This window comes from Podarcis raffonei, chromosome 13, assembly GCF_027172205.1.
Source record: "Podarcis raffonei isolate rPodRaf1 chromosome 13, rPodRaf1.pri, whole genome shotgun sequence".
NCBI classification, from domain to species: domain Eukaryota; kingdom Metazoa; phylum Chordata; class Lepidosauria; order Squamata; family Lacertidae; genus Podarcis; species Podarcis raffonei.
Window position 1 is genome coordinate 45,011,386 of NC_070614.1, and position 19,347 is coordinate 45,030,732.

The 19,347-nt window shown below is 47.2% G+C and overlaps 2 protein-coding genes and 1 non-coding gene across 4 annotated transcripts in view; 2 read left to right on the forward strand and 1 right to left on the reverse strand.

Annotated features, from left to right (window-relative positions):
* Positions 1-224: 224 nt before the first annotated feature.
* On the reverse strand, positions 225-7,619 carry ZNHIT1 (zinc finger HIT-type containing 1). 2 transcript variants are annotated; one of them, XM_053361242.1, is made up of 5 exons: positions 7,464-7,619; positions 4,914-5,084; positions 3,115-3,233; positions 1,628-1,797; positions 225-460 (listed from the first exon to the last, which is right to left on the reverse strand). In XM_053361242.1, the coding sequence occupies exons 1-5, from the start codon at positions 7,483-7,485 to the stop codon at positions 439-441; spliced, it is 504 nt and encodes a 167-aa protein (XP_053217217.1). In that variant the 5' UTR covers positions 7,486-7,619; the 3' UTR covers positions 225-438. The 2 variants fall into 2 exon arrangements, with proteins under 2 accessions (XP_053217217.1, XP_053217218.1); XM_053361243.1 differs by having other exon boundaries at positions 3,154-3,233; positions 7,464-7,610.
* Positions 7,620-8,127: 508 nt separating this feature from the next.
* On the forward strand, positions 8,128-8,199 carry TRNAA-UGC (transfer RNA alanine (anticodon UGC)). The gene has a single exon. It is a non-coding gene; the product is annotated as a tRNA-Ala (tRNA).
* Positions 8,200-9,297: 1,098 nt separating this feature from the next.
* PLOD3 (procollagen-lysine,2-oxoglutarate 5-dioxygenase 3) overlaps positions 9,298-19,347 on the forward strand; it is a 33,324-nt gene continuing 23,274 nt past the window's right edge. Inside the window, exon 1 of the mRNA XM_053361238.1 lies at positions 9,298-9,713. Coding sequence (XP_053217213.1) covers positions 9,605-9,713 — 109 coding nt within the window. The 5' untranslated portion in view covers positions 9,298-9,604. The remainder of the gene's footprint in view (positions 9,714-19,347) is intronic.

The following is a 19,347-nucleotide window of genomic DNA, read 5'->3' on the forward strand; positions in this document are numbered from 1 at the left end:
AGCTCTCTGGCTACGAGCAGAACCAGACAAAGCTGCAGCACGTCTGTTGATGATTTTTAAAAATGCTTCATAGACCGAGACCCATTACCCAGCATTTCATATGTTGTGAGCCACCTTGTTGCGTTTTGTGAAAGAGCGGGTTGGAAATTTCCAAGTACAAATATATAAATCTGCCAGACAAATAGTCCCAGGCGACTCAAAAGAAGCGATCCAAGCCCCAAGGCTACAGCACAGATACTTTTTAATTACTCAAAATGCTAGTGACAGATGATGGCGCAAGGCAAAGCGGCCTTCCTCTCCGTCTCTGAGAAACCTGGTTTCCTGTCCTTCAGCCTCAAAGCGAGGAACAGCTCCAGGCCCAACCCATTCGAAGGAAACAGGTACGCCACACAAATGCTCCTTCCACAGGCAGCACAGGGAAGTTCCTTAGAACACACCTCAGACGGTCCACTTCAGACACCTTCAGGTAAGAGAGAGAGCGAGAGAGAGAGAGAGCAGGAGTTTCAGAAGAAAGCCTAACAAGGCATTTTCAGTTCTCTTTAACGGCTGTTTATTGCTATAATGGTCTTTTATGAATCTCTTTGTGAGAGTCACCTGAAAAGCTGTATAAAACCCACTTAATTCTTAAAAAAAACACACCACAACTACAGGCATAGGCAAATTCGGCCCTCCAGATGTTTTGGGACTACAACTCCCCTCATCCCTGACCACTGGTCCTGTTAGCTAGGGATGATGGGAGTTGTAGTCCCAAAACATCTGGAGGACCAAGTTTGCCAATGCCTGAAGTAGGGGCTCTGCACCTGCTCACCAACTTTGCATCCTGCCCCCATTAATTTCTGTCACTGTTTAAACCACGGGTAGGCAAACTAAGGCCCGGGGGCCGGATCCAGCCCAATCGCCTTCTTAATCCGGCCTGCGGATGGTCCGGGAATTAGCGTGTTTTTACATGAGTAGAATGTGTGCTTTTATTTAAAATGCATCTCTGGGTTATTTGTGGGGCATAGGAATTTGTTCATCCCCCCCCCAAAAAAAATATAGCCCGACCCCCCACAAGGTCTGAGGGACAGTGCTGAAAGTTTGCTGACCCCTGGTTTAAACCATCACTTTCCCCCTCTTCATGTTCCTCCTGTCTTGCTCCCATGTCATGGCCGCTGCAGTTGTGCAACCTGCCTTTACTTGCGCTCCCCTGCCCCACTGTGCAAAACCAGGATTGTGGGGAGGCACTGCAAATCCTCCAATGGGGAATGAGTGACGACATCCTTACATTTTCATTGTAAAGAGAGAAATGTTCAGGCTCTGAGTACTACACAATGACATTCCTACGTTTCTACTAAATACCGTAGCGAGAAAATGGCAGGCTACGAATACCGCTAAACAACCAATCCGGTGCACACCAGATGTTGCTGGACTACAACTCCCATCATCCTTGGCCACTGGCCAGGGGCTGATGGGAGTCGGAGGCCAACAGCACCCCTAGGGCACTACATTAGCCACTTGCTGTCCTAACAGTTCCATGTTATTATTCTTTTAAAATCCCCTTGGTAGTTGCGGTTTTGGGTCAGGAAATGGAACAGCAGCTCATGCTGGTGGCAACCAAGGCGAGCTGCTGTTTGCAAGCCTGTCTCACCGAGTTTCCTGGTGCGTCCCCAGACACTTGACGCAGCAGTACCGGGTTCCGCACGATACACATGTGTAGTTCGACGGGAAGCCGCAAACAGTGCAGAAGTGGCGCTGGGGCAGGTTGGAAGGGGGCGCACACGCTGTCAGGTAGTTGGGTCCTTCGCTCACGTTCAGGTTCTGTTGGGGAGTCCAGAGGGGAGAAAAGGATATGAACTCAAGCCTCACGCCATGCATTATATAGGGAAGAATCAAACCATCTGATGCACATGGAAGAGGGCTCTCTGAAGGAGCGCTGGGAGTGCAGCTTCAAAGTGGGGCCAGTGGGGTGTAAGGGCTGGACTAAGACCTGGGTTCAAATCCTCCACTCAGCCATGGAGCTCACTGGGCAACCTTGGGCCAGTCGCTCGCTCTCAGCCTAGCCTACCTCACAGGGTTGTCGCGGGGATTAAACAGGTGTGACACTTTGAGCTCCTTGGAGAAGGAAGCGCGAAGCAAATGCCCTAACAGCTTACAGAAAAGAGGCTCATCGCCTACCGACACTGAGGTGCCAGGTGATTGACTGGCAAGCAGCCCTGCCTCCCTGTCCAATTTGGCCTGTGAAGGGTAGGGCAGATATTGATCTGGCCTGCATAATAACGGACACACCTGTCCCAGGAAATGCTTCCTTGAAGTATAGAGTGATACTGTTCAAAGTTCTGCCTGTGCAATCGCTTTCCCCCTCAGTCAACAGTCTATGCCCACGGAGCTGGCTCAGTCCTCACTGGCCTGCGGCTGGTTTTTTTTGGGGGGGGGATATATTTTCAGTTTTTATTTGGGGTGTGTGGAAAGGTGCCCAATCCAAGCTAACGGCAAAAACTTAATTCGTCCGCTTAGTTCTATAGAAGGTTATCCTTTCCATCTCTGGGAGGAGTGGTCCCTTCCTCGCTACATCCCTCTAGGCCCGTGGCAGCCAAAATGGTTCCCGTCCAGATTCTGTTAGGACTACAGCTCCCATTATCCCTGACCACTGCTCACAACATCTGGGGCTGATGGGAGTTGTAGTCCAAAACACTCTGGAGAGCCCCACATTCATTGCCCCCTGCTCTTGGCCTAAGAACAGGAACGTTTGGAGCTTGCCTGGAAACTTTAGCAAGTCTCCACTTTTAATCTCAACCCTGCAATAAACCTGACCCCCCCCCCAATTCAATCCGCAACATTTATTACAAGCCTATCGCTCTTGTAAGGATCATTTGCGGCGTTATGCCCAGTGAGCTTTCTGACTAAATCGTCTCCACACACAGCACAGCCTCCAGGCCGCAAATCCAACGACATGTAGATGTTTCGCACAAAACTAACAAAGCACTTTTATGCTTGCAATGGCTTGGCTATAATGTCTGCCTTTGTTCAAACATTTATATTTAAACAGCGCTGTTAAATCCAGGGTGGGGTGGGAAATAAGACCATAAGGAAGGAGTACATAAGCGAAGCAACTGTTAAAGAATATTTATGCCTCACCCACGTCCCACAAAGGGGAGAGGGAGGGCCTAGAGGCACCTGTTCTTCCAGCAAGGCTTGGAAGTTCTTGCGGAAACGCAACTTGAAATGGTCTCCCCGCGTTTTCTTCTTCTTCTTCCCTGTAAAAACAAAACCCAGGGAATGCAAAGTATGATATTATCTGGATTTGATAGTATTCCTTGCTGCTGACCGCTCTGCCATGCTTCCATGCTCTTCTTATTCATGCTGTTGTTACGATCTCTCTTCAATAATAATTTCTCTGCTCTGCATCCATTTTTTTCTTTTTCAAATTGAGGGCCATATGATGTCAAACAGGCAAGCCCCTGTTGGTTTCTGCATCTCTCAAACAGTTGCATTGTTATATCCAATAAAATAAAATAATTAAAACGTAGGGAGAGAAATGTTACTATCTACACTCCCAGTGCCAATAATAATCCATTATTTTCAGGGATTGTGAATGAAATGACCCACATTAGCATTTTGAAATTTTTAAAAAGTTTTAGCTACTGTCTATAATAAATTTTAGGGACACGGGTGGCACTGTGGGTTAAACCACAGAGCCTAGGACTTGCCGATCAGAAGGTCGGCGGTTCGAATCCCCGCGACAGGGTGAGCTCCCGTTGCTCGGTCCCTGCTCCTGCCAACCTAGCAGTTCGAAAGCACGTCAAAGTGCAAGTAGATAAATAGGTACCGCTCCGGCGGGAAGGTAAATGGCGTTTCCGTGCGCTGCTCTGGTTCTCCAGAAGCAGCTTAGTCATGCTGGCTCCCTCAGCCAAGAAAGCGAGATGAGCGCCGCAACCCCAGAGTCGGTCACAACTGGACCTAATGGTCAGGGGTCCCTTTACCTTTATAATAATTTTTACTGAGGAAAAATATATATAAATTTATTATTTGTACAGTGTGATGGAACAGTGATAGGTATATCTATATCTGGGGTGTTCCGTTAGTGCAGTGATAGGAATACCTGTGGGGGTTTTTTGAGATGCGGTTGGACTCCAAATCCCATCAGCCCCAACCAGCATGGCCAACAGTCAAGAATGATGGGAGTTGGAGTCCAGCAATTTCTAAAGAGCTACCGGCCTCCCACCCCTGAGCTAACACATCCATCATGGTGGAACCATATCAGTGGGGCTTCTGCCAAATCCTAAAGCCCCTCAGCTAGTGGATCTTGAGTGCACCTTTGTCTCCCTCAGCTAGTGGATCTTGAGTGCACCTTTGTCTCCCACCATTTCCCGTTTTCTTGATACCATCTCTGCTCAACTCCATCCAGCTTGGCCAGTGAATTTGTGACCTTCCCACAAAGGAGGAATGGCTTTTAAAAGTAATGGACTACGTGGAAAAGGCAAAGCTGACAGCAAGATTAAGAGATCGAAATGATGAACTGTTTACAGAAGAATGGAGGCCTTTTTTAAAAAAAAACTAATTGAAAAAGTACTGTAGTGAAATGAAATCACGGGCAGGATTTGAGATAGGAGCAGCGGAAGGAAAATGATAAAGTAATTGTATTAGAGGGATTTATATAACAGATAAGAGTCCGATATATAATGCAGTAGAAAAGCGTTTGAACGAAAACACTGTAGAGGTAGGGATGGGAAGACAACGTATGAAACAATGTAACTATTCGTTTTGAAGTGAATATGTAAAAATTCGGGAATTCAATAAAAAAGTATATTACAAAAATAGAGAGGAATTTGTGACCCACCTCCAGCAGCGAAGTGGTGCAAGTTAACAGAGTGAGAGCCACGAGGAAAGGAAGACGGCAGAAGTCAACAGATGCAACCCAACAAACAAACCCTCACCTGTTTCAGCGTCGTCGTCAAACTGGGGCAAGCGCTTCACAAGCTGGGGCATGTTGGCGTGAGGGTCATCCTGGAAGTTATCATTCTCAAGTGCCTCCAACTGGCGGTTCAGGCGCCGCTGCCGGGTGGCCCGGTCTAAGATGCGCCTCTGGCTGGGGTCCTGAGACCGTGCTGAGAGAGAAAAAGAGAGAGGGCTGTGTCTGATGCCAGTAGTGGTTAAGAGCGGTAGATTCGTAATCTGGGGAACCGGGTTCGCGTCTCCGCTCCTCCACATGCAGCTGCTGGGTGACCTTGGGCCAGTCACACTTCTCTGAAGTCTCTCAGCCCCACTCACCTCACAGAGTGTTTGTTGTGGGGGAGGAAGGGAAAGGAGAATGTTAGCCGCTTGAGACTCCTTCGGGTAGTGATAAAGCGGGATATCAAATCCATCCAATCGAAGCAACCCACAGTCTGCCAGGGGAGACACCCCTTGGGCCTTCCGCTATGCCCCTGAACATCTGAATTGCCTCTGCTGAAGCTCAGGTGGCCTTGTGCTCAGGATAGCTTGGTGGCAAGGACTGCCTTAAATCAGCTTCAGCTGGTGGCCCAGCTATGCCCCCTAAATGGACAGGGATAGCCTAACTACTGTTGTCTATGCTCTGGTGCTTTCATTCATCAGTTAAAACCACTGAAAGGTGAGAGCAGACTAGTCTCTCCCCAAAACGAAGGAGCAGAATAGTGCCTGCACACCTGGCCTCGTATCTGACGTTCTACAAATGTTGGAAATTTTTACTCTTTTTTTGGAAAAAGAAAGCTGGGAATCTGGAGATTATCTTTCATTTGGGGTGGGGGAGGAACTGCCTCATTGTCCCCCACCATCACAAAGCACCCTAGAGGTCTAACAGACACATTAGCCCCACGGTGACCGCACTACCACATACATTTAGCTCAAGATTATGTTCTACTAACGCACCATCCGGTGGCAGGAGCAAGTAGGTGCTATGCCAGAGCATAGGAGGAATTTGTATTGCATTTTTGTATTTGATTTTTATCTGCAATTTTTTGGTTGTTCACAAGAATATTTTGTTTTTCTGTTTAAGCATACTGCCCTAAATATGAATCTTTATTGCATTGGATTTTCATCTGTAATGTTTTAATTCAGTGTTTTGAAAGGTTCTGCTCTTATGTTTTAAGGTGGCTAAGATTTGTTTATTTGTTTAGAAAAATAAAACGGTATAAAAAATTATTACAAAGAATAAATCCTCTCCTACAGATTCAGTTTTTAAGAGGCAGCCTGGTGCCAGCTTCTTCCAAATAAGAAACACTGTCCCTTCGTTTCCAGATTGTTGAGAGAGGCTGACATTCATCAGTGGCAAGTCAAAAGGCACTCTGTTCAAGCTCAGATACCCTCCTATGTGGTAAGCTCACGTACTTCCATCATGCCTGACCCCTGACTGTTATGTACTGAGTTGAATAGGATCCAAACTGCAGCAGTCTGATTGGTCCTAGAACAATAGGATCCAAAAGGCAGCAGTCTGATTGGTCCTAGAACAATAGGATTCAGAATGCAGCAGTCTGATTGGTCCTAGAACAATGCAGCAGTATGATTGGTTGGCAGGAACTACCCAATCATGCTCCAGATAGAAGTGAATCCACAACCTGATTGGCTTACAGTAGAATTCCGGAATTAGCCAATCATGTGCAGCCCATTGTGTAAATAATGTATATAAAGCAGATACTTTGAGGGGACTTTGATTCATTCCTCCTCACCACTATGAGCTGAATAAAGAGCATGAAATCACTTCGCGACTCTGAGTATATTTCACTGACCATGCTGGCTGTGGCTGATGGGAGCTGGAGTTCAGCAACTTCTGAAGAGCACTCCCAATGGCTACCCCTGGAAGGGATACTGTGTTTGTAGCAGGAATTGGGAACGCCCCCAAATGCTGCTGGACTCCAACTCCCATCAGCCCCAGCCAGCATGACCAATGGTCAGGCACGGTGGGAGCTGGAGTCGTGCAACATCTGGAAGGCCACAGATTCCACACCAAGGTCCTTTCTCATTACCAGGTGCTAAACTAGCATCAGCATAAGTTCCAGGTTTTCCCAGTAAATGCTAGTTCAAAATTAAGCCCGGGTCACATCAAAAACTTCTAGGACCCACCTCGCTTCTGCGATTGCAAATTGTTTCAAATATTGTGTTTTAATGGCAGCAGCCCACACTGGGACCTTCGAGCCAAGGGCAGATAAATGTTTAGGGCTATGAGGAACACAATGAAACCTCAGCAAGAGCGTTCTTCTGAACATGTGCAGAGTCCCTGCGGAATAAACTCTCCACCAACGACGGTGATGATAATAGTTCGGCAGGTGGGAAGCCGGATTATAGCATTATTTTGGGGTTCCCAGAATATCCTTTGTTTTGCAAAGGGCTGCTCCTGATCACAGCACAATGCAAAACATGCATTCCTTGTTTCCCATTATTTTCTTGGCAACTGCTATTTAAATCGGAGAACACCGATCCCCCTTCGCGCCCAGCAGCCCCGCCGTCCTCCCATTCCCACTGCGAAGTACCTGAGATTTTCTTCTCCACCATCCTGCGAGCGATCAAAGCGGCACAACCTCCCGCAGACACTCCTTCCCAACACTTCCGGTATCAAACGCGCTAGCTTCCCAACGCTGGTTCTCTTAACGCAGCGTGCATAGATAAGGCTTTCCAACCATAGAGAGCGGGAAAAAGATAGAGCAGGGCCGCATCCCGCTCAGGCAAGAGCTTTCGCTTTAATACCGGAAGTTTAGGCTGTATCTCCCCGGGCGGTGGAACCGCTCGCAAGCCGCCATGTTACCAGGGGCAAATCGCGCTGTGCTCCCAACTCACATTCCTTGGGGAAGCGACTTCGCGGGGTCCTAAACTCCGCCTCTGTTTGGCGCAAAGCCTTTCTAATGGCTTGTTTGTGTGAGAAGGGAGAGGCAGTGATTTATGGCTGGTGGCGATTGGGAGGGAAGGCAAAGGGAGCCCAAGGCAAAGGAATGTCATCTCCTCTTCCAATGTTTAGGGCTATGATGAGCATCATGAAACTTCAACAGGAGCGTTCTTCTGAACATGTGCAGAGTGCCGGCGGAATAAACCCTCCAACAAGCACAATGAAATGTAGGAGTAGGGGATAGAAAAAGTTGGGAGATAACAATTGGCAGGTTGAAGGGCAGTACTGAGCTTCGAAACACTTTATTTGAGCTCGGGGATGTAGCTCAGTGGTAGAGCGCATGCTTTGCATGTATGAGGTCCTGGGTTCGATCCCCAGCATCTCCACCTTTTACTCCTTGCTCTGCCGCCAAGTTGACACGCAGACAGTGCTGTAGGTTATCCACTTAGGGCTATCCCTGTCTGTTGAAGCCTGAGAGGGCAAATGAACGTCAGGCACGAAAGAATTCACGGAGCTGTTTACAGTTACGTGTGTCCCACTGCCCACGTCTTCAAAGGCAGTACAGTACAGTGGTTAGAGTGTCAGACCAGGGAGACCAGGGTTCAAGTCCCCACTCAGCCATGAAGTTCGCTAGGTGACTTTACCATCAAAGATTGCTGGGCATTGTCCTTTGTTGCTGATAAAATCAAACTTTGAAAACGAAGTAGAGGAAACATTTGTCAAAGTATAGATAAAAATCGGCAGTTTTAAAACAAATTAACAGAAACAAAATTACACGCCTGGGTAGGCTGCCGCTGGCCTGAGCAAAATTAAGTTTTGATGAGGCAGGGAAAGCAATACAAGGCATGTGAAATTAATGTTTCGAATTCTAGTGCTAAACAGACACGCGATATGTATTCAGTTATAAAAAATATTTATAGACCACTATTTCATTCTTTTTAAAAAAAGCCTGTGTGTTTGTGTGTGTGTGTGAGAGAGAGAGAGAGAGAGAGAGACATACATCAATTACTATTGCAGAAAGATGTATCATTAACTTCCTGCATAGCCCTGGTTTTCAGCAGGTGTATGAAAGTGGCTAAGGCTGCCGTGGAATCATCTGGGCTCCCATCATTTTGACAAACGCGAAGTGATACCGCGCAGCACGGGGAGAGGGCTTTAATACCTTTAAAATCAACGGCAACCCACCTTTCCTCCCTGAACCCCCACACCTTTCAGATCTCCCACCTACCCCGCGCTCAGATTTATTTTCTTGGCAACGTGGCATTGGAGGAAGCGCAGGTCTCCCCCTCCTTCCTCCCCTTTCCAAACACTTTTCACGACCAGATTTTCTACTACTTTCTCTCGCCGTCCCGAACTTTCCAGACTCCTGATTGGCCCGCAGAGGGGGGAGTCCCCGCGTCCCGATTGGCCGCCCCTTGCCCGAGCTGCCGCGCGATTGGATGGCGGCCTCTCTCTTTTTTTCCCATGGGCTCCCATTGATGAAAATGACCAGGAAAGAGACACGAAGGTTCTCGCGGGGCTATATACTAATTTTTTCCTGGTTTCGTGGGTGGGCGCAGCGGGAATATCGGGGTCCCGCCGCCTCATTCCGCCCAAGGAAAGTGGAGGGGGGAGAAATGGGAAGAGGGTTTCCGATCTCCCCTTCCTCCTCCCCCTTCTTTTTCCCAGCTGCGGGGCTGCTGCGGGGAGGAGCCTGACGTCGGTCCGGCCCCGCCGATCGCGAGAGCTGAAAAAGCAGCAGCCCGAGCGGGCCCCGCAGTCTCTCGCCTCGGTTCCCGGGTCGCCTCCACCATGAAGCGGCAGAGATGCGTCTTTCTCAGCGCCGCCGCCGCGATCCTAGCCACTCTGCTGATGGGCGCAGCCGCGACCAGCGACGAAGATCAAGAGGCCGTCGATCCAGGTACGAGACGAGATCGGGGTGGGGTGGGGGCTTGTCAGGATCGGTAGCAGAATGACCTTTCCAGGGATCGAGTGTTTCCACGCCGGAATGAGGCAGAGGTTGCAGTGGGGGGGGGGTGCAAAAACGGGGATGGGGGTGTCATACATATATGCGCACGAGGAGGGAGAGAGGCTTATTGGCAAATACATGTAGGGGAAAAAGAGGATCGACCCGGGAATTGCAAGCTGCGCGCCAGCGCCTTGCACGATTGCTGGCCTTTCTCTTCGCTTTCTGGGAGAAGCTGGAGGGGCTATAATAATCATAAATAATAATTTTTTATTTATACCCCGCCCTTCCCGGTTCAGAAAACCGGACTCAGGGCGGCTAACAACAAATTTAAAACACTTTAATTGCAATACAACATAGAAGCAGCATAAAATACAGTATAAAAGCATGAATAACAATAAAATTCAAAGTTCAAAAATCAATTTGGGGGGAATCCATCCAATAAGCGTTAGTCACCAGGGCTAGCTGGCTGAATTAGTCCTACTTGGGCCAGCGAGGAGGTCAGGAGAGAATTAGCTGTGGGGTCTCTGAGCGGGTAAGCAGCCAAGGAGGTTGTGGACTCCCAAGACCCATCACTCCCGATCAGTGGGCCTGGGATGATGAGAGAGGTCGTCCCCAACATCTGGAGTGAGTGCATCGCTTTCGGGTCAGAAAGCAAGACGTTTGCAGAGACGGGAAATATGTAGCCCAGGCATAGGCAAACTCTGCTCTCCAGATGTTTTGAGACTACAACTCCCATCATCCCTGGCCACTGGTCCTGTTAGCTAGGGATGATGGGAGTTGTAGTCCCAAAACATCTGGAGAGGTGTAGCCCTACAGATGGTGTTGGGCTCCCGACTCCCATCAGCCCCCAGGCAGTGTGAATGGGTGGTTGAGGATTGTGGGAGTTGTAGTTCAGTGACATTCTTGGCTGCAAATAACCATTTGTACATCCCGTTCCTTGTGATTGACCAAGTGAGCCAGGCAGAGGGGGAACAGAGGGAAATCAGAAAGGTGTGTGTGTGTTTATATAGAGAGCACTTGACATAGTCCATGTGATAGCGGAAGAAGGGAAATATTACCAGGGCCATCTTTACAAAATGTGCATGCAGACACACACATGGCACTAATATTATGCACTGATGTGTTTTGGTGTAACGGGGGAGCAGAGAGGAAAGGTTGTTACACGGGTCAGATGAGAAGCAATAATGGCCACCAACTTGGATGATTTCAAGAGAGGAATGGACAGCTAGGAATAAGGTGATCAGTGGCTGTGCCCTGCTTCAGCTCAGGCAGCCTGGCACAGAACAGTCTTAAAAATACTTGTCTTTCTTCTGCCAGAGCAGCAGCAGCAGCCCCGCTGTTCATCGGCTTCTTATGCATAGGATTTCTCTCTAAGTGTTTGTCTTTTGCAACAGATCCCAGTTCGTAGATCTCAGAGTAGATCCCACCAACCTGCAGCCCGCAACCCCTGGTGCAGGTTCCCTTTTTTGCCAAGTCTTTTTCTTATTTTTGCCAAGATCTGACAAGCGCTTTGAAGCTAATCAAAGAATGTATTGTTGAGAGAGTTTAGCGCTTTGTCCAGGTGGTGACTTGGCCTGTCTTGGTTCATTCTCCCTTTGTGATGCTGACCTACATAATCTCGCCATGGTTGGGTTGTGGGAGGTTTGGGTCGATACCCCACAGTGCTTCAGTATCCACGTATCCTCTTACACCCTAGCGTGGCTCTTCCGCAGCATCGTACCCTCTACCCTTGGGACCGAAAAACAGTTCCTCCTGCTGCTCCTCACTTCTTCCTTTAGATGGTTTGAGGAAGCATCTTTTACTGCCTTTTGCTTGTGATGTGAAAGTTGCAGACTTGGCGACTTAACAGAATTTGCAAAATTGCAACTTAACTGCTGCCCAGAAATATTTCATGGTTGTTTTGCTGCTGCTGCTGCTGTTCTTGATTATGGTAATATTGGGTAAGTAGTAGTCATAGCTTACTGTTCTGGATCACACCGAGGTTCATCTAAGTCCAGCATTCTTAGCGTAGCTAACTAGATGTTTCTGTGTGTCCTCTAGGAAGTCCATCAGGGCGGGACTTCAGGGCTGAATTTCGAGGGCTCTTCACCAAAATGAGGACCCCCAAATCCAGCAGGGCTGACTTACCGCATTTTGAACTGAAAACAGGCATTGGCGTCTAAAGAGCTCCCTTTCCACCCATAAGGCCATAAAGTCCAGAGTTTAAAATGACCTAACTGCATTGCTGAATTTACAAAGGTGGCACTTTTCTTGCTCCTGGCTTGTGTGACTCATTGTGGTTTGGCCTGCCTTGGTTCCCCTGTGGCTGAAATACTTGCCTTTTATTTATCTATTTATTTTTATTTATACCCTGCCCTCCCCGGCCAAGGGCGGTCTCAGGACGGCTAACATCAGATTTAAAAAGAATAGATTAAAATACAACTTTAAAAACAAAATTAAAATACTACTTAAAATGCAGCCTCATTTCAAGTGGAAGCCCAGATCAAAAACTGTTTGGGGGGGAGAAAACGTCAAATCTTCATCGAGGCCAACTATCCAGACTGGTCCTACGTGGGCCAGAAAAGCCAGGGAAGTCCCCAAATAGGGGTTCCATCACAGAAGGAAAAGGAAAGAGGCTGGTTCCAAGCCAAAGGCCAGGCAGAACAACTCTGTCTTACAAGCCCTGCAGAAAGAAATCAAATCCCGCAGGGCCCTGGTCTCATGAGAGTGTTCCACCAGGCCGGAGCCAGTGTTGAAAAGGCCCTGGCCCTGGTTGAGGCTAATCTGACTTCCTTAGGGCCCGGGACCTCTAGGGTGTTGCTATTTATGGACCTTAAGGTCCTCCACGGGGCATACCAGGAGAGGGAGTCCTGTAGATACATGTTCCTTCAAACTTCTGAAGTCGAGAGCTGGCAACTGCTAAAGTGGGAATGGGGAAGCCAGTGGCCCGTCAAATATTGCAGGACTCCAACTCCCATCATCTCCAGCCATTGGCTGTGCTGACTGGGGCTGATGGGAGTTGGAGTCCAAGGAGATGTAGAGGGTTGGTTCCCCATCCCTACTCTAAAGCAAAGTGAGCTCTTGGAAGTAATGCACTGGGACGCCCTTTGAGCCCACCTCACACTTAACCTATTTTTAGGGTTGTGTGTTTTAAGCTTGCACTTGAAAACGCAAGGCACAAGCAACAAAACTGGGGGCACAAAAGAAACCTACCAGCTTCTTGGCATCATTCTAGGAGTTTCAGCATTTTATCGTTTAGCGGCTTTTTAGCTGGTGATTAATATTGTCTGCTGGGGCTGTTGCCTCTTGAAAAGGGTTTTGCGTATAGCAAGTTTTGTGCTTGAATGCGGGTGCTCTTGCTGTTAGCAGTTTGGCTCGAGGTGTTTTATCGCCTGTGCATTTTTTATAAAAACATTTGTATTTATGACATTGCATGCCTTGTTTTATCTGTAAGTTGCCCATAGGCTTTTTACGTCTGCAACAAACAAATATATTCAATCAATAATAATTTTAAAATTATATGTCCCATATGGGGATCAAACCTGCAACCTTGGCATTATCAGTACCATGCTCTAACCAACTGAGCTATCCAGGCTATAAATATAGGGATCGTCCGGGATTTGAACCTGGGACCTCTCGTACCCTAAACAAGAATCATACCTCTAGACCAGCGGTTCTCAACCTGTGGGTCCCCAGATGTTGTTGGACTACAACTCCCATCATCCCTGAGTTCTGGCCTTGCTAGCTAAGGGTGTTGGGAGTTGTAGTTCAACATCTGGGGACCCACAGGTTGAGAAAGGCTGCTCTAGACCAACAAGCCAGCTAGAGAAGATCCATTTGAAATGAATGGACTCCATTTAAAGACCCTGTGAGGCAGGTTAGGCTTAGAGGCAGGGTGCTTCATGGCCGAGGGGGAATTTGAACCCTGCTCTCCGAGGTCCTGTTCCAACACACTTACCAGCCGTTCTCAACCTGGGGTCCCCAGACGTTCTTAAACTATGGCTCCCATGATCCCTGACCGAAGACCATGCTGGCTATGAATAATGGGAGTTGTAGTTCAACAGCATCTAGGAGCCTGAGGTTGAAAAAGGCTGCTCTAACCACTGTGCCACACTGGCGACCAGATTTTGGTGACTGGACCTTTTTGTTCAATGTAGACTGTAAAGTGAGTTTCTTCTCTTGTTGTTTTCCAAACATTGTGTTTCCTGTTTGGGACGGAGATGGAGCAGCCCAGTTTGCAATTTGGCTTGGATCCTGTCCTTCATAGATCTTTCTCGGTGGCTTAGTGTTGTTTAAGGACAGCTCTCCAATGTGAGTTCCAGGGAGATGGCCTCTCTCTTTCACCCCCCAGTCAGCTCTGTCAGTAATTATTTTTACAGAAGTTGCTGGATAGGATTTCATGGGGCTAGTGACTTCCGGCTTTGCGAAATATTACTGACTGCCAAAGGAAATATACGGACCGTGGAGACAGCTGTCCGGTTTTTGAGAGGTATTGCTATGTCCACGAATGGAACACCGCCAGACTAAGACATTATCATATTTATTTGCATTTTCTCTATTTGGGCTCAAGGATTAGAGATTCCTAGTCCTAAATCTTACTAGTTTGCAGCACATGTCCTTTTTCTGCACTCTCTGTCTGTGGCTAAACAATTGCTAAAGGGCTGAATCCTTAGGAGAGGAAAAGTATGGTTTGTACAATTCCAGACTGAAGCAAGCATAAGTTGGCTTGAGCATAATTGGAAGGTAATTTAAAGCGCCAGGCCTGCAGCTTAAGGTCTCATTCTGCCATAGCGTTTAAAGCCCTAAACAACTTAGGCCCCCAATATCTGAAAGGCCACAATCAGAATGAATTTCAGGAACCAAAAAGTCGTATCGAAAAAGACGACTTTCAAGCCGTCTGGCCCCAGAATGCCAACCAGGCACTCAGTTTTGGCAACTGTAGCCCTGGTTTAAGGAGCCATTTGGTGCCTAGATTATCTACCTGAGTTTCTAACACTGCAGTCCATCCCTACAGACCCTCCTGTCTGTCAAGATTGTCTGAGGGAGCCCACCTGGTAGTGTGGGATGTGTGAGGGCATTTTTTGTGGCAGCTGCCGAGCTGTGGCGTTCCCGCCACACAGAAAGGTGAAGGCACACCTGTTTCTCGTGGTCTTGACACCTGAGAGATGTCTTTTAGGGCTCACCCTATTTTTGATTGTGGCTTAACTGTTTTTAATACTGTATTTTTAACTTGTTGTAATCCAGTTTGGACGGCGTGGTAAGCCAAACCATGCAGCCACAGGAGTAATCTCCCAGCCAGCTCCTTCTTTCCTCTGATGCAAACATGGTACCAAGACCTGTTCACAATGAAGGAAAGGGTGAGGGAGGCATGGCCAGTGATTTAGGACGATGGGTACTGTAGTCCAGCAGCAACTGGAAAGTCCACAGATGTTTTCCCCTCCTCACACGGAGCTAACATGCCTGCTACTTTTCCCTCAGCACCAACCCACTAACTTAATTTATCTGTTGAACTGGGAATATTCGAGCACAAAGTTTGACCACTTCTTCACCTAGAGTTTTCTCATTCCTCTTAATGCTCTTTCTTTTCGTCCATTATTCCTCGCTCCTGCAGTAGGTTTTGTTAGGCGGCTGCTGAATAACTTTTCTTTCTTCCCTTTCTCAGTTGCCTCTGACTGACTGGTGCCTTTTTCTTCAGCTTCTCTCTCTCTCTGAGCGCACGGGACAATTTGAGACGTTCCTGGTTGGTTCTCGAATTCTCTGGCGACGCAGGGAGTGGGACGGGCTGGGAAGGCTCTCGCCAGACTTTCCAGAGTTTGAGGAGCAAAAAATAGTAGCTTGGAAAATATTGCCAGAGGGATATAATCGTAGGTTGGCAGGCTAGGTGGCGGCGCCGACAGCTGAGAGGAGAAATCCTTGTTCAGGAGATGTTTGTTTTGATGTGGGAAGGATGGCTTCTTTTTGGCTTGGGTTTAAAGCATAAAAATAAATGATTTTTTCCAGCGGATTTTTGGCATTTAAAACGGATTTTTAAAATAAAATGCTTTTGGAGGAAAAATATTTCTAAATATAATTATCAATTTAAGTTACATTATAGTCCAAAGGCTATTCATCAGGAAATAAGGATTTGTTTTAAGTTTTTCATGTGTGCTAAACTCAGTCTAAGTTTTTTGTTTAAATTGTTTAACCACACCAGTTAACAAACATGGATACATATGCTATCATGTTATTGTTTTAGATAAATAAATTGTTATTAAGGAAATGATTATATTTCTCCTTCCAATAAAGTACGGCGGAAAAGTTGTCCAAATACAAACAGTTAACTTATAAAACCTCACAATAATTTCATAATTATCTGTATATGTATTTCTAATAGTATAACCAAATCAATAATTGTTGATATAACTGTAAAAATGGTTGTAAATAGTAAGAGTACACCAGCAAGAATGAGTCTTTCTGTAAAAATTATGATTTAAATCAAGTCTTACTTACTAGTGATTTAAATCAAATCCACCCTGGTTTAAAGGCAGCCTCTTTTTGTTGCCAGAGCTCAGACGGGAAACCTTTTTCTCAGACTGAGGGCTGCATCAGCTGAGGCACATTTACATTTGCTTGAAGTAGCTGTTAGGGGAAGGACTAGCAGAGCATATGCTTTGCATGCAGAAGGCCTCAGGTTCAGTCTCCAGCAAATCCAGGTAGGACTGGGAGAGACTGGAGATTCGCTGCCTGTCCGTGCAGACATTACTTCGCCAGATGGGGCAGTGATCTGAGTCTGCACAAGGAACTTAGGGAGCTGCCTTAGACTGGGTCATCAACCCACTGGTCCATTTACAAGATTTCAAACCAGGTATCTTTCCCATCTCTACCTGGAGATGCTCTATAGCCGAGCCATGGCCTTTTCCCAAGTACAGTGGTACCTTGGTACTCAAATGCCTTGGTTCCCAAATGCTGAAAACCTGGATGTAGGGGTTCTGGTTTTCAAACATTTTTCGGAAGCTGAACGTCTGATGGGGTTGTCGGCTATTGTTTCCGGGGCACCTGCACCAATCAGAAGCTGCACCTTGGTTTCCAAAAATTTCAGGAGTCAAACGGACTTCCAGAATGGATTAAGTTTGGTGCTTTTGTTTTTGCTATTTATTTTGCGTTTTTGTTTTTCAGGCTTTTTCGGTTGATTTGTTTTTGTGACTGTGTGGAGCCCGGTTTAGCTCCTGATCGATTGATTGTGTGACTGCGGAAATGGGGGAAAAACAATGACTATCATCAGTGCAAGAAAGAAAGAAAAAATTAATTTTAATTTTGATCATCTACAATACTGTCTTTATTTTATAGTACAGTACATTGATTATTGCTTTCATTTTATGGATCAATGGTCTCATTAGATAGTAAAATTCCTGCTAAACTGCTGTTTTAGGGGTTGTTTTTAAAAGTCTGGAATGGATCGATCCGTTTTGCAGTCCTTTCTATGGGAAAGCGTGCCTTGGTTTTGGAACGCTTTGGTTTTGGAACGGACTTCCGGAACGGATTACGTTTGAGAACCAAGGTACCACTGTACGAAGCCGCTTCCTAAGGGAGTCTTGGCATCCTCTTTTCCCTCTGCTTCTCTCTGTCCCTGGGTGACCGAAAGCACCCTGGTCCTCTTTCTCCCCGAGGTACGGCTTTCTCTGTGCAAATTTTACCCTCCGACTAAGAGGGACCTTCCCTTGTGAGCCAGAGGCCTCCTGACAGCAGCAGCGTTGGCCTTCCCCCAAGGCTGCATTCCTGATCCCCTGAAAGGCCCATTGAGGAGCCAGAGGCCCTGGCGCTGTCTGGGACCATTGGAGCCAAAAGGAGACGCACAGGGATTTAAAAGGAGGAGAGCGGAGGGGACCCAGGATGAAGTTACCACTTACCTGTGCCAGGCCTCAGAGACACAGCTCTTACGGTTTTTTTTTTTAAATAGCTGGGAACAGCCAGGAGAGACAGGGCCCAGCAAGATATCTGCCCATCACTCTTGTCTCAGGAAACTGCAAACACAATGTGCCTTTTATTCTCATTTTAATTCCGTCCACCATTAGATTGATTGCAGAGACTCGGCTCTGAAGAATTGCTACTATTAAACTACTCTGCCCACATGGTGCATGACCTTAGATTTTGGACTAGGGTTCAAATCCCCACTCGGTCCTGGTCTAACCTACCTCGCATGGTTGTTGAGAGGATGAAATGAGGCGGGGGAGAGAATTGTGTCTACCCCCTTGAGCTGCTTGGAGGATAGGTGGGGGCATGCACATAATAAAATACGCAAATAAATGCCCCGTATTCTTGATTTTGCATTCTTGTGCAGGGTGGAGGCAGCGTAAAATGCCTCTCTGCCAAGTGTGGAATTGAGCAGCAAATGGAAACGAGACCAGATCCATTTGTGTCTTGTAAGGAATTTTAGAAAGAACCTTGGGGTTTTTCATTTTGCTTTTTTAAACTCCCTAAAACAGAAAACTAACGCAGCAGGGCTCAGCTACCTTTCTTCCTGCAAGTTCTTCATTTTGCAAGGAGTTTTTCAACGGGTGCATTTTTAAAACTGCTCCTTCCATGCCCACCTCTCGTATTCTGAAATGGTACCACCTGATCAGGATTCTACCATTCCATTCTGCTGCTTCCATTGACTGGGCTGGAACTTGAGATTTACCAGAATCCGCTGGCTGCCACTCTGGTCCTGTAGGTTTCAGTGACGCTGCCCTTGCTGTGTGGTCACAGAGGCTTACTGTGCCAATGTGTGGGTGCTATTGTGCCATGTAAGCACATGAGGCCTCTGTGTGTGTTTGGCGAAGCCTGTGGACCTCATTGCATTAGATGGATTTTGCTCAGGTTCCCATCAGTTCTGGAACAGCAGGGAGATCTGTGGCAGATGCATCATTGGGGGGGGGTGTCATTTTTTCCTTGAGGCTGTACCCGCCTCAACTCCATGCCACTCAGCACCCTTCTACCAGCCTGCCATGCCTTTAAAGGTAAAGGGACCCCTGACCATTAGGTCCAGTCATGGATGACTCTGGGGTTGCGGCGCTCATCTTGCTTTATTGGCCGAGGGAGCCGGCGTACAGTTTCCGGGTCATGTGGCCAGCATGACTAAGCCACTTCTGGCGAACCAGAGCAGCGCACGGAAACGCCGTTTACCTTCCTGCCGGAGCGGTACCTATTTATCTACTTGCACTTTGACGTGCTTTCGAACTGCTAGGTTGGCAGGAGCAGGGACCCAGGCAACGGGAGCTCACCCTGTCGCGGGATTACATTGATAATAATAATAATAATAATAATAATAATAATAATAATAATAATAAATTTTATTTATATCCCGCCCTCCCCAGCCGAAGCCGGGCTCAGGGCGGCTAACAACACTAATAAATAATGATATAATAAAACAGTGAATATTCTCTGCTCCGCCTCCGTTCCTGATTCATTCAGTCCACATGAGAGAAATCTGGAGCCTAATTTTCTTCCAATAGAGATTATTGGTCCCAAATGATGGGACAGCATTGCATCCATCTTCCATAAATGGATTAATAAGAAGAGGCGGGAATTATATGGACAGAACTACCCAAACTATAGAAATTTATTCATGTACATGACTGCAGCAGCAAGA

Excerpts from the sequence above, each read along its gene's own strand:
- ZNHIT1 (XM_053361242.1), bottom strand. The coding sequence starts at position 7,485 with ATGGTGGAGAAGAAAATCTCAG. Across the intron at positions 3,234-4,913 it reads TGACGACGACGCTGAAACAG|GGAAGAAGAAGAAGAAAACG; the intron begins GTGAGGGTTTGT and ends TTGTTTTTACAG. Across the intron at positions 461-1,627 it reads GGGACGCACCAGGAAACTCG|GTGTCTGAAGTGGACCGTCT; the intron begins GTGAGACAGGCT and ends TCTTACCTGAAG.